This window comes from Barbus barbus, assembly GCF_936440315.1.
Source record: "Barbus barbus genome assembly, chromosome: 23".
Classification (NCBI taxonomy): domain Eukaryota; kingdom Metazoa; phylum Chordata; class Actinopteri; order Cypriniformes; family Cyprinidae; genus Barbus; species Barbus barbus.
In genome coordinates, this window is record NC_136751.1 from 30,112,795 (window position 1) to 30,128,283 (window position 15,489).

The following is a 15,489-nucleotide window of genomic DNA, read 5'->3' on the forward strand; positions in this document are numbered from 1 at the left end:
ATTTAATATATCAATGTTGACTTTTGTCAAATACCTAAATTTGGTAATTCACTTCAATCAGAATATTATAGACTCTTATTAATACAGTTTTATCAACAGCAACTTGCATCATGCAAATATAGCCTACATGAAGTATATAAATTAAGGAACTCATGACAGGTTAAGGCTGCAATTTCATGACAAAGATTAATATCGTTGATTATTGCCTTTGATATTGTATTAAATGTAATAATGTTGATTAATAACATAAACAGCAAGTCATATTCTACCTATACTTAAAAAGCTAAGAACTATTTATTAATTGACTAATAACTAATCTAAATGCATCTGATTGCATTGCATTCATAAAATAGAAACATTTGTGATCTGTTATTAATATTATAAATTAAATATAATCCTGCAATCAACACTTTCACTTTAATCGCATCAACCGTAATAGATTTAGTTTAATTGTGCTGCTTTGCATTTTTTTTTTGTTGTTCATTTTGGTGGCATTTTTGTCCCAGAACCCCATTAATTTTCAGTTAATCGCTATTAAACCAATAGACCGTATAGACATGGGGGTGCATGTATTTTTTCATGCTGAAAATGTAAAGATTTAGTTTGCTGCTCAGAAGCAGCTAGTCATACTGAAACTACTGTAATTCACAGTATGTTGATTTGTGTTTTTCCGTCCGTCAAATCATGAGGAGACAGAATTACACTCGGATTATACTCAGATGTGCAGAAACCTGCCTGTGATCTCAGCTTGACCCCGCAGACGTTTCTTTCCCGGAAGAGAATGCAGACGGCAGGTCTGGCCTTGTGCCGACTTGAACGTGACTATGACTGAATGAGTGACAGAAAACCTTTGGAGTGTAGGAACAGAAAACATCATAAACTAGATTTGTATATAATCTAGATTTTTCTGAAGAAAATTGTGGTTTGCATGAGTGAAACACACTGCCAGCACCTGCACAACTGCAACGGAGCTGATGATCTGATATTGTGCTCTCTAGTATGAGCAGTACAGATGCTTGCCTTAAAGGAATAGCTTGGCCAAAAATGAATATTATTTGAAAATGTGCTCACCCTCAGGCCACCCAAGATGTAGCTGAGTTTGTTTCTTCATCAGGTTTGTAGAAATGTGTCTCTGCATCAGTGTCTCAGCAATGGATGCTCTGCAGTGAATGGGTGCCGTCAGAATGAGAGTCCAAACAGCTGATAAAAACACCACAATAATCCACACCACTCCAGTCCATCAGTTAACATCTGGAGAAGACAAAAGAAACAAATCCATCATTAAGACATTTTTAACTAAAATACATAGTCTATAATCCATAATAACACTGAAAAAGTGTTCTGGTCTGAATCAGGAGAGAAATCTGCACAGATCAAGCACCGTTTACAAGACAAAACAGATCTAAACAAATATGTGGCTGGATTTTGATGTGAGAGGAGAACAAGAGATGCACTTTTTCACTGGAGGAAGCATTATTATGGATTATGGATTTTAGTTAAAAACGTCTTGATTGATTTGTTGTGTGGTCTGGATTGTGATGTTTTTATCAGCTGTTTGGACTCTCATTCTGACGGCACCCATTCACTGCAGAGCATCCATTGCTGAGACACTGATGCAGAGACACATTTCTACAAACCTGATGAAGAAACACTCATTCTAATCTTGGATATTAATAAAGGTCATGTTCCATGAAGATATTTAGTAAATTTCCTACTGTAAATATATCAAAACATAATTTTTGATTAGTAATATGCATTGCTAAGAACTTCATTTCAACAACTTTAAAGGTGATTTTCTCAATATTTAGATTTTTTTTGCTCCCTCAGATTCCAGATTTTCAAATAGTTGAAAACGTTCAATTCTTAAGAATATTTAGAACACGGAAATTATCAAAATATTAGATACCTTAAAAAAATGTCATAAATAGTAAATAAACAATTTCTCACAAAATGTCCAAAGTAACGAGTAGAAAAAAGAAAAATGCACAAAGAAATTTTTCCATCTACAGATTTTTCCCTGGCCGCCTTTTCTCTCTGAATTAATATAGCATGTCCGTCAGATCCCTAAACAAGGCCATATCTGCAGATGAAATATTTTTTGGAGAAGCACTTTTTAAATCTGAACTAGCACCACGTCGTTATGCATCAGAAGCTGCAAAAGACACGGGTGCTAGTGGAATGCAAAAAACATGGTGACATTCATTGTTATGTACATATAATGGGCAATATATAAATTATTGAGGTCATGTACATATATTGTGTGGTAAGTCGATATATTGATTATTGCGACAGGCTTATTAGTGTATTAAAGTCTATTAAAGCAGATGAAATATTGAGTTGTGCGCTGAGCCGTGGGTGTTTTTGGGTGTCAGTGATTGAGCAGATTGTGAACGAGCCGCAGTGATTGTTGGTTTGGCTCTGGTCCAGATCAGTGGAAGAAAGAGCCGCTGGCACACAGCCACAGACGGAGCGGAGGGTTTGATTTCACTCTCTCGCTCGTGATGTAAGCGCCAAGAGCCCAGTCCTGCCAAAGTATCCTTCCCAAACCCAGACAGATGCTTTAGCTGCTTTAACAATCCTGTTAAACGCTGTAGTTAGCAGGTGTAATGCTGCATTCAAGGCCACTGTAAAGTCATCATTATCTGCGATTCTTTGAGGCCAGACTTCTTAATTTGTGGATTTGCGGAAGAATCGAGTTTTGTTTGTTTTGAATATTGTACATGAAGCGTAACAGCCAAGATTTCCATTAAATGCTTCACTTCATTACTCCGAAGGCAGCGTGACAATGATAAAATACACACAGCCTCTATTGCATATCTAATGTGCATCATTTGCTCTTCATTTGGTTTTACTGGCGCTGGCACTAAAAAAACTTCATGTGAGATTTCAAATCGCTCAATATATTTATTTTTAGAGCTAAATTCATTTGATTATGGCTCGTAAACTCAAAAGTAGGATGTTAAAAGAGCTTGAAGGCTGCTAGAGATTTTCTCAGTGAACTTATATGTGAGATCGTCTCATTTAATGATTTAATTTCTCATTTCATTACTTCATGCTCGTAATAAGAGCTAGTTTGGTTTTCTGTGTTTCTTGTTGAAGTATTCAGTGAGTTGTTTGCTGCAATTATTGAAGTTTGAAAAGAAAAAGAAAAATATATATATATTATTATTTTTTATTTTTTTTCACAATTTATATATATATTTATTAATTTATTTATTTGATTTTCTCTTTTTAAAAAAAGTCTAAATTGTGGTATTTAAATCAGTTCTGACTATTTTGTTTCTGCCACGGAGTAAAAAAAAAAATATTTATTGCATTAAGGTTATTATCTCACAATTTCTTCTCTGCATTGCAAGTTTATGAAAGTCAGAGTTCCAAGATGTTATTTTGCAATATACTTTCTTAGTGAAGTTGTATGTGAGATTTCATTAAATGCAGCGTCTGATTGACTGGATCAGGATCAGCAGGTTCTCCAGGTATCGGTGGTCTCTCTCGTCCTCATTGTTGAACATGCGTGGGTTGATGTTTGAATGTTGAGCTTTGAACAACAATTTAACAGGCAAATAAGAGCAATGCATATGTGACGCACACCAGTGGAGGAGCTTTAAAGTCCAATCATGCGATCGCTCTTATTCTGCATATGTTTGCTCAAGGTTTTGCCATGACAGTGCAGCAGATGTCATATGAGCCGTCGCTCAATAGACTCCGAATTCAATCAAACGAAAGCACTAGCAGATCGACTACAGATAACGCAAACACATATTAAAATGAACAGACAGAATCTTAACAGACAAAACAAGTGATTTCCATTCCGCTTTCAAACTTCTTTAATTGCCAAATTCACTGTTTTATATAAGACAGAAACCAAATAGTGTTATAAAAACACCTAACAATTTATTTGCATTTATATATAGATAAATAGACACAATAATGTGTATGTATATAAATGTAATTATTAATAATTTATTTTATAATTTATTATTTTTAATATTACTTTTTCAAGTTACTCTGTTCTGTGTGTGTATGTGTGTATTGTGTATGTGTGTATGTGTGTATATGTGTATATATATATATATATATATATATATATATATATATATATATATATATATATATATATATATATATATATATATATATATATATATATTACACACACATAATAAATATATATATATATATATATATATATATATATATATATATATATATATATATATATATATATATATATATATATATATATATATATATATATATATATTAAAAAAATAAAAAAATGTATATATCATAATGTTGTGAACTGAACTCTTTTTATCATGTCTCAGGTTGATGTATGTAAGGAATAATTGACGACTGTTGATGTCTTAAAAAATCATTTGCGTCATGGCCGTTACACCTTGGGTGCATTATATTTTAATAATTCAATGGACCGAAGTCAATTATTCTGCTTATACTACGGTTACCGCCCCTCAAGACATTGATCAGATGATATATTTCAAGGGATTCGTCCGGTTTTTCTACTTAAAATGCTATTGAGAGTAGGATTAATTTCTTCCGCATCTCATCCAACGCCTCCGTTGCTAATTCCAAAACTTGACTTTAGACCTACAACAGAAGCTTGAGCCGTTGGTAGCAGACTAATACAGTTAATAACTAAGTTATTAGTTAGAGTAAAATAACTTAAAATTACAATTTTAAGGGACAGAGAGCGGGAGAGACAGAGTATGTGATTTCCGTACATAATAAAATGTACTTTTGTGGCAAAACATGGAAATGATCTGTCGTTTTTATCCTATTGCTCACTATATTTATGTGTTTGGCCAGTGTCGTTGTGGCTTTTGGTTATTTTGCTGTTGTAAGCTAAAAGACTTTTGAAATAACTGAAATCGTTTGGTGAAGTGATATGGTCATGCAATGTGGTCAAGAGCTGCCTGGAACTGTTCACCGTGCGTTTTCCTGAAAATAATTGCACACCTTAGAAGGTTCGTCAGCCAATCAGATTCAAGCATTCAACGGCCCTGTAGTATTAAACAGACTTCAAATGAATAAATAAAATATGCATATTAATTTTAATAATAATTTAATAAATCAATACATTATAATGTGCATATATATTGTAATGTGATTCATATATAAAAATACTTGCAATTAAATAAACAATTAATACATTAAAATTAAAAAAAAATTTTTTTTACAGTATATTAATGAGTTTTTCTGTATTGTTTTTTTTTTTTGTCAAGTATCAGGGTTTTTTTATTTTATTGGAGACATTGTGTAGTAAATCTAATATATGTTGATTCCTAGAATTGGCGTGTAAATGGATCCATCATAGCAAGCTTTATATGATGTCTTTTTATTTAGTTAGTTTACTGTATATAAGTTTCACTGTACTAGAAAACTCATTCATTTCGTCGGAAGATTCTTGGCTCCAGTCTTTAAAAGTGCAAGTTTGTTGGTTGTTTTCAGACACAATCAGGACGAACCTCTTCTCGTGTCGTTGGTCTTGTGTTGAATCACCTGAAGTGCTTCTGGTGTTTCACCGCGTGCCGTTTGTGTCGTGAAATCAACAGTCTCCTCACCAGAAATAACCGAAGGCTCGGTGACGGCCACAAACAGCTGGCCACAAATGGATCACGTTTCAATACTAGTTATGCAAATTTGGGGCTTGTCCTGTTTTACTGGATGGAAATGAGTACACCCTCATTTGCTTTATCAATTGTGTTTAGCTTATTTGATTTCAGGGTTGGGTTGGTGTGATCTCTTTGTCAAATTAGATGCGTTTAGAAAATCAAATCCGTCTGGCCGGCTCTCCCTCGCTCCGAGATATCGAGTAAACCACATTTACAGTTCTCTAATTGATATTCAGCTTTGATTTAGCTCTGTAATAGCAGGGTTAGATGCAATTAATAAGCAGTGGTTATTAGCTCATTCAAGGCAGTGTGGAGTCAAAAGCGCGGCTGATTTTCTGAAATGCATTCGTCAGATTTTGGCAGAAAACGGGCTGCGTTCCAACCTGCTTCCGCAGCGCACACTGCAGCCCACTTCCTCTGAACTTAAAAGACGACGTCAAGACACAAAGGGGGAGTCTTTCTTTCTTCTGTTGTTTTTTTTTTTATGGATTTATTGTGTTTTTTCAACTCTGTCATAGGCTCTGTTCTAAAACGTAGTGAGCTCCCTATACAGTAGGCGGCATTTAAAAACAGGGTTTCTTAAAGATGTCTTAAAGTTATTATTTGCCCTTCCACAATTTAAGGCCCTTAAACACTTCTTTAAATCAGAGCTGAGAGTCTTAATTTTATCAAATTCTTTAAAAAAAAAGTTGCATGCATGGCAAAAAATGAATATCTTCCAGTACAAATACCTAATCTTCCTTAAGTCAAGACACACACACACACACACACACACACACACACACACACACACACACACACACACACACACACACACACACACATATATATATATATATATATATATATATATATATATATATATATATATATATATATATATATATATATATATATATATATACAAACAAGAGCAAATATCTGTCATTAAAGTTGGAATGAAAAGATGTTTTCCCTTTTAATTAAGTTGATTTTTCTGTGCTCATTGGCAGATATTTGTTCTTGTTTAGTCATAAACCATAAACTTAATTTTGATCGCTTTCTCATAAAAGAAGACTTCTTATTTTGTCATTCTTCTTCTTCAGTAGATTTATGTTGATTTTAAGAATCTTTAGACATTTGCACTAAAAAAACAAGGCAAAAAGTACTGTGGAAGAACATCTTTTCTTTGCAGTGTGATCGGAAGTAATAGTTATTTCCATATTCTTACGTTTTTTTTACTATTATTATTATTTAAAGTCCTGTAGATCCGTTGGAAGTTGCATATTTCCCAACTTTAAAGTTTTGCTCATACAACTCATTGTGCATCATTGTACATTTACAGAGATTACAGGTTTCCTTTCGTTTATTCCTTAAATTTTCTTTACTTGGTCTTAAAAAGCTCTTAAGAAAGGCTTATCCCTCATCAAACCTGCAGAAAGCCTGTGTAATGCATTACATAAAGCCTAAACATCAGTCAATATGTTAATGCCTTCTAAGATGCCTTTTTTGCAGAAACATCAATTCCATGATGCATTGAATAATTCCATTTGGAATCTAGTCAATTTTAATATTTTACTCTGTATTATTTTCATGCATCACATCATCAGATCAGGCCTTTTTGGAAGTGCTGGTTGCATCGAGGCATTATTTGCATGATACGCTCATGTTGAGCGTTCCACGAGAGATTCAGAGATTCATGGACGAGTCGATGCAAATTCAGGAGAACAATGGACACGGACAAACGTGCGTTTCCCCCGAAGGGCCGTTTAGGCAGACGTGTAACGCAAGCACTGCTGCTATCGATTAAACATCTGAATGAGTATCTTGCGGTTTGATGATTGGACTTCACGTTTGACTCTTTCACTACAGGAACCTGTTCAGCCGCTGATGGTGAAATGGCTGATAAATGTTGTTTTTTTTTGGTTCTTGTGAAAAGGATTTCAGTGATCATGTGCACGAATGAGTGATGCATTTCACAGCATGAGACACTCTGAGACGAGTGCATTATCAGTTAACTACTCTGAAGAGGTCAGATATGAAGGGTATATTTAGCCTGAATCTTAAACTAGAATAACAGGAAGGCTTTACAGCCTGTCAGATACAAAATGTCATTTGTTTTTCTATTGCGTGCTCTTAAAACACTGAATCAATGATGAACTGACTTTAACTGGAAAATTGAGTGTTTGCATCATCCTCTTGTTTTATCAACACTCTATTTTCCTGTTTAATACTGTAAAGCTGCTTTGATGCAATCTGTATTGTATAAAGCACATATATATATATATATATATATATATATATGTATGTATGTATGTGTGTGTGTATATGTGTATAAACTAAAGGTTCTTTATTGGCTTCTGAGCTTCTGTGAAGAACCGTTAACATCCATGGAATCTTTCCATTGCACATGGTTCTTTATAGTGGAAAAGGTTCTTAAGATTACTAAAATGTACTTTACACCAAGAACAAATGCTCTCGAATGATTTTTGGGAACTCAGAATGGTTCTGCTATGGCATTGCTGGGAAAAGCACCTTTTGGAACCTTTAATTTTAGTGATTTGGTGATGTTTCTCTCCGCTGTTTGAGCATCAGTAATGAGTAAAAATTAGACAATATTAAATTTTTGCATTTGGCAGATGCTTTTGTCCAATGCAACTCACATTGCCTTCATGCATTCCCTGGGAATCAAACCCATGACCTGGAAGTTGCGAGTGCTGTGATCTACTGTTTGAACTACAGGAACATGAAAATCTAGTTGCAATTCTTTTCTTTTACTTTAATGGATTATCGAGTGCTATTTTGGTATTGTGGAGATATTATTCTAGTTTTTAATTAACATTTTGAATCAGTTTAAAGTTTTGGTTTTAAATTTAATGTTTTATTAATTGTGTTTTTAGTTTTTTTCTTATGTCTTTACAGTTTTTATTTTATTGTTTATTTTAGTGCATATAGGTTTAAAAACTTGAGAAATTTTACCTTAATAGATAGCTGAAATGAAATAAGTTTACCTTTTTGTGTGTGTGTGTGTGTGTGTGTGAGTTGGGGGAGGGTTTGTGGAATGTGTTGCGCTGGTAAAGAGGATCAGCTGAACAAATGCTGCTGGTCTGGTCTGGTCGAGTAGTTTGTTGGGTTCGATCAGGGCTGTTTGAGTCATTCTGTGTTTAAGACTTCGGGTTACACACTTCTCTACTCAAACCTGCACTCTCTTTTCTACTCTAAACCTCTACATTTACATTGACCTTAATGCATTTGGGAGACGCTTTGATCCTAGGAAACTTGCATTGCATTCAAGGCAGATTTTTTGCAGTTCATGCATTTCCTGGGAATCGAACCCATGATGTTGATGTTGCAAGCGCTGTCTCGACATGAACAGAAGTTGCACTGCTCGAGTCAATGTTTCTTGCAGTGAAATGTTTGGACACATGTGACTGAATTAAAAACTGTTTCTGCTTCTTTTTATATGCTTCGCATTAGTGTTGTAGACATATTAAAATTGCACTTTCTTGTGAAATTAATTATAAAACTAGCATTAATTTATTTTTCTAGACAAAGAAGCTGAGATGCACAAAGTTTTTAATGTTTTTTTAAAGAAGTCTCTTCTGCTCACCAAGCCTGCATTTATTTGATCCAAAATACATCAAAAGCAGTAATATTGTGAAATATTTTTACTATTTAAAATAACTGCTTTATATTTGAATATCTGTTAAACTGTAATTAATTTCCGTGATCAAAGCTGTATCATTACTCCAGTCTTCAGTGTCACATGATTCAGTCTAATATTCTGATTTGCTGCTCAAAAACATTTATTATTATTATTATTATTATTATTATTATTATTATTATTATTGTTGAAAACTGCTGAGCATAATTTTTCAAGCTTCTGTGATGAATAGAAAGTTCAGAAGAACAAGATTTAGCTGAAATAGAAATCTTTTGTAACATTATAAATGTCTTTATTGTCACTTTTGATCAATTTAATGCATCCTTGCTAAAGAAAAGTATTAATTTCTATAATTTCATAATTTAATAATAAACATATAATGATTTAATTATACTGACTGCATGCTTTTGAATGGTATAGTGTATAATGTTACAAAAGAGGTTTATTTCAGATAAATGCTGATGTTTGGATCTTTTTTATTCATCAAAGAATCCTGAAAAAAAAATGTATTTGTTTTAAATATTGATTATAATAATAATCAGAAATGTTTTTTGAGCAGCACATATTGAGCAGTATATTATTATGATTTCTGAAGATCATGTGACACTGAAGACTGGAGTAATGATGCTGAAAATACAGCTGCACATCACAGAAATACATTTAACAGATATTCACACAGAAAACAGCTGTTTTAAATAATATTACTGCTTTTGCTGTATTTTGGATTAAAAAAATGCAGGCTTGGTGAGCAGAAGAGTGTTTAAAAAACATAAAAATTCTTACGGCCCAAAAACGTTTGACTGGTAGTATAAGAGAGTTTTTATATGATTTGATCAGCATTTCCAGACCTCTTTTGATGAGATTTCAGAGTTTATCACTTTACTATTATTCTAACAAGTGTGAAATAGTCATAATACAGAGTCCATGTCCATGTTTTAGCTTGTGCAAATGTGTACAAGTAACCTGTATAAGCATTATAAACTGTTTTAGCAATTTGAAAATAAAATTAATGATTAATAAATTGAATAACTAAATGTATAAATTATGAATTAAATAATTGAATTATAATTAAATGTGTATATATATATTTATTTATATATATATTTATGTTGTTAATAATTATAAATGTATATATTATATTTATAAATATTGTATATCAAATAATACATTAAAGCATTTTATTTTCATGTGTTTTCAATAGTGCGGTCAGGTTATCTGTGGTTATCACAGATGATGACAGTAGTGTACACACAGGCTGTATTTGTGTGCGGAGCGAGTTTGTCTGGATTTCAGAGATTCATCTGATATTTGAGACGCAGACACTCCCTCTGATTCTGAACCGGTCTGAAGCAGATGTGTGGTTTTCTTTTGTTTAGTGGTTTGTGATCTCAGAGGAGCCCGTCTCGCTCTCTCTGTGACCCAGTAAAACATGTCCGAGCATCAGAGATCAGAGTTATTTGTGACTTATTTAGCCGTCAGCGATCCTCTCACGCCCCGAGGTAACGTGATTAACCTGCCGCTTACTGTAAACCTGCTAACAGATTTAGACCGACTCGAGAAACAATACAGCTGTCAAGAAGCAGTACGAAAGCATGCATTTGTCCTGCTTTTATGATTTAGAGCTTTTATTGGTTTGCTTTTGCTTGAATCTTCTTCCTCGTAATGGTTTTTAGTTTAATGGCTGATGATTTTATATAATAGTGAAGCAGAGATGAAAACATCCAGTAACTGGGTAACATCTGAATGTCCTGCATCAGTGAGCACCAACCAGTGTTGTTTTAGACTTTTCTAGTTTAATCTAAATTATTAATTAATTTTATTTTCTGTTTTCATTTTAAAGTTTTAGCAATTTTGTCATTCAGTTACTTTCCTTTTAGCTAGACAAAAATGTAAAATTTTGCTGAAATAAAATAAGTTATATATATATGGCAAATAGCTATAGATTCTATTTAAACTGTTAAAATAGCAGGATTTTCTGCTATTTATACTACTTTTTGCAAATAGTGGCAATTATCTGCACCTCAGTATTGTAGTACATTATAAAACAGTATAACATATTGGGTGTAAATTATAGATTTAATTCAAATTATTAAATGGATGCTACCTTATTGGGACAATAAAGCCCCCCCTAACCCTACCCGATACTTTATTTTCAACTTTTTGATTATTCCCTTCATTTTTATTGAAAATAAATGCTTTTGTGATGTGATATGAGATTTGAGCAACTCTAGTTTTATTATGATTATAGTACTGCAGCACAGTGAGAGTGTTGGGAAACCTGTCTGGAAACACTCATTATTTGAGCAGTTTCATTGAGTTCTGCTTGAACTGCATTTGTCAGACAGACAGTCCATTCTCCCATGATCCTTTGCTCTCTGTAGCAATGGCCTCCTTGACCCCTGTGTGTTGTGTATGGAGCCGCATGGACTGAATTTGCACAGGAGCCGATGACCCTCAGACTTACAGATCTCAGCTTAAGTTTGGCTTCAGTTTCTATTCTATTCTATTCTATTCTATCAGTTTAAATAGTTTGTTTTGATAATATATTATGTTAGGGCTATATTATAAACCTGGTAATAATTGACCTTGTTTTTGAGTCTCTTGCTCATCAAGGCTGTATTCATTTCAAAAATACAGAAAAAACAGTGATATAGTGAAATATTATTGCAATTTCTAATATTGGTTTTCTATGTGAATATGTGTTAAAGTGTAATGTATTGCTGTGATCTGCAGCTGTATTTTCAGCATCATTACTGCAGTCTTCAGTGTCACATGATCTTCAGAAATCATTCTAATATACTGATTTATTATCAGAGTTGAAACTGTTGTGCTGATTCATATTGTTTTGGAACCTGTTACTTTTTTCTTTGATTCTTTGATTAATAAAAAGTTTAAAAGAACAGCATTTATTCAAAATAGAAATATTTTCTAACAATAGAAGTCTTTACTATCAATTTTATCCATTTATCACATCCTTGCTGAATAAAGCTTATTTAACTTACTTTAAACCTTTTTAAAGTATCTTTAAAAAAGAAAGAAACAAATTTCTGACCCCAAACTTTTGAATAGTTTATATTGTAACACAAAATCTCTATTTGTCCCCAAAAATACAGTATAATATAATAGTATAATAATATAATATATATGACTTCTAAAGGATCATGTGACTCTGAAAATACTGCTTTGCTTCACAGGAATTAATTACATTTTAAAGTATATTAAAATAGAAAACATTTATTTTAAATTGCAATAATATTTCACAATATTATTTTGTGAAATAATATTCAGTATTTTTTATCAAATAGATGCAGCCTTGATGAGCGTAAGAAACTTCTTTAAAAAACATAATTGATCCAATCTTTTGAACTGCAGGGTATTGTTCAGTAAACATGTTTTCTCTTTAACCTAAAATGATCATTTAGTCACATCAAGGGCTAAATCAAATATAAATAGCTCATTAAAGTTAAACGTTACACACTTTGTTGTGTGCTGTACAGGTCTGGTGTAAAGAATGCTTTTGCTCAGGAGACAGAGATGTCTGACCGATAGAGAGAAGTTTTGCTCAGCAAGAAATAAAATGAGAGGAACATTGCTCCCACGGGTCCTTAAATTTGATACAACTAAACTAAAGAGTTTAAGGCCTTAGATTTAAATGCATTAAATGGTATAAGAAATAATTTTTCAAATTGCCTTAAATAGATTAAGAATTCTGCAGATATCTTGTAAATAATAAAATAAAACTCTTTCCTTGATAATCGTTTATATTTGTGTATTGAAAATGTTTTTGATTGACATTTATGGTCTTTCTTTTATTTGGGCTTGTTAAATACATTTTTGGGCTACCAAAATCTGAAGAGTACCTGCCCGAAGGGATACCAGGGATTTAGAAATGTAGCGAGCCCTGGGGAGGAAGAGTGTTACAGGAGGAAGACACACAACCTTATTTACTATTTCCTGTGAACTGACACGTGTGTGTGTGTGTGTGTGTGTGTGTGTGTGTGTGCGCGTGTGTGTGTGTGTGTGCGCAGAACGGCGGTGTATCCTGGCCGGATGATGTGGATGTTGCTCGTGGAAGAGGGGAAGCGTCCAGAGATTTCGCCAAGGTCAGTTTTTTTGTTATTATTTGTTATACATTATTTGTATATCTGTTTGTGTGCACTGTAAAAATTATTTTTAAAAAAATTCAAAGTTGTAAATATAACAATTATTTTCGAGAAACTGCTATTTTAATAAATTTAAAATAGCATTATTTTATTAGCATTAATTTATTATTTTAATAAATTAAAATAGAAATTACTTGCATTTCACTGCTGGTTATACTCTGTATAATTGTGTATGAGACGAATAAAAAACAAATCTTGAATATTGAAATAAAACAGAGATTAATGTATATTTCACAAAAAAATAATTTTTCAGTTTTTCTACTTAAAAGTTTCACATTTATTTCAAGAAGTTGCTTGCTGGGTTTTTTTTTTTTTGTAAATATTTGTAAAATTTATTAGCAATTTCTGCATAAAAGTTGTCTCAAAGTGAATCCTAGACCAGATATTTGTTTGATTTGTGTATTAATGGACCGGTTTAATTCATTAATTTAATGTAAAGGTGCAGTTTAGATTAACTTTATTATTGTGTAATTTACTTCAATCTGTATGTCAACACTGTAAAAAATAATTTTTCAGTTGTAAATAAAGCAGATTATTTATTTGTGTTTTGTGTGAAAATACTATTTCAGTCTTTCTACTAAAATTTCATGTTTAATGTGTTGCTCATTTGTAATTATTTGTGAAATTTACTTGTAATTTATGAGTGAAACTTGTTTCAAAGTAAAGGTGTTTTAAATGTTAATTGAACTGATTCTGGCATGGATGTCTGATGGGTGTGTATGAAGATGATTTTGTGTAATAAGGTTGATTTGTGTCTGATAGTTATATGAGCTGGATAGTGACCCGCACAGGAAGGAGTTTCTGGATGACCTTTTCACCTTCATGCAGAAACGAGGTGAGAGAGATTCATCTGACTGCACATGATTTCAGTCTGATAGTGGAGTGAGTTTATTCACTCTCAGGATCTGTTGTGATCGTGTGTGTGTGTGTGTGTGTGTGTGTGTATTCTTGAGCATGTGCACACATGTATGTCTTAAGAACGTGTGTGTGTGTGTGTGTTTTGTTAGTGTAAAGCCCGTGTGATTGATGCTTCATGTCTGGACTGAAACCTGAAGATCTGGATGTGTGTTTATTTATGCTGAATGTTGAGGGGCCCGTCAGGGGATTGACCTGTGGCAAGTTCACACGTGAAGGACACAAAGTGTTTAAACACAAAATGACACTCAACAGTGCTTCATATCAGCATGAAACAGAATCAGAATCATGGAAAGAAACATTTTGAAAGAGAAAAATACATTTATTCAGCCACAATGCATTAAATTGATCAAAAGTGCCAGTAAAGACATTCATAATGTAGCAAAAGATTTCTGTTTCAAATAAATGCTGTTCTTTTGAACTTTCTATTCATCTGTGAATCCTGAAAAATAAAATGCATCACAGTTTCCACAAAAATATTGTGCAGCACAACTGTGTTCAACATTGATAATAATCAGAAATGTTTGTTGAGCAGTAAATCAGTATATTATTATGATATCTGAAGATCATGTGACACTGAAGACTGCAGTAATGATGCTGAAAATACAGCTGCAGATCACAGAAATAAATTACAGTTTAACACATATTCACATAGAAAACAGCTATTTTAAAGTGTAATGATATTTAATGTTTTTCTGTTTTTACTGTATTTTTCATCAAATAAATGCAGCCTTGGTGAACAGAAGAGACTTCTTTAAAACATATGATTTAAAAATCATATGATCACTTTCTCTTCTCTATTCTTTCTCTTTCTGACCTCCTGAAACACTTTAATCACAATAAACACAGTGCTTGGCTGTGTGTGAGAAACATTTGCATTAGTGTTCGTTAAGCCAATCCTCACAATAACTAATTATTCTAGAGAGCCCTGCTGTGTCTCCAGGGGCCAGTTGTGGATCAGAATGATCCCATGTTTTGCTGTCCAGGATCAGCTAACCAATCTTACTTTTGTGCTGGTTTTTCAAAGCAAAATTGGATTGGATGACCCTGATCCAGATACACACTTTTTCAGATTTCCCAATCTGGATTAGTAGTGCTCTACGGAGCCCCTAAAGGGACATGTGATGCCAAAAAA

The 15,489-nt window shown here is 33.0% G+C and overlaps 1 protein-coding gene across 1 annotated transcript in view; it reads left to right on the forward strand.

The window, feature by feature from the left end:
* Positions 1 to 15,489, forward strand: part of LOC306843302 (AT-rich interactive domain-containing protein 3B-like) — a gene marked incomplete at its 3' end in the record, with an annotated part of 46,993 nt that overhangs the window by 13,943 nt on the left and 17,561 nt on the right. The window contains exons 3-4 of the mRNA XM_079374694.1: positions 13,305 to 13,379; positions 14,202 to 14,274. Of these exons, the coding sequence (XP_079230820.1) occupies positions 13,305 to 13,379; positions 14,202 to 14,274 (148 nt within the window). The remainder of the gene's footprint in view (positions 1 to 13,304; positions 13,380 to 14,201; positions 14,275 to 15,489) is intronic.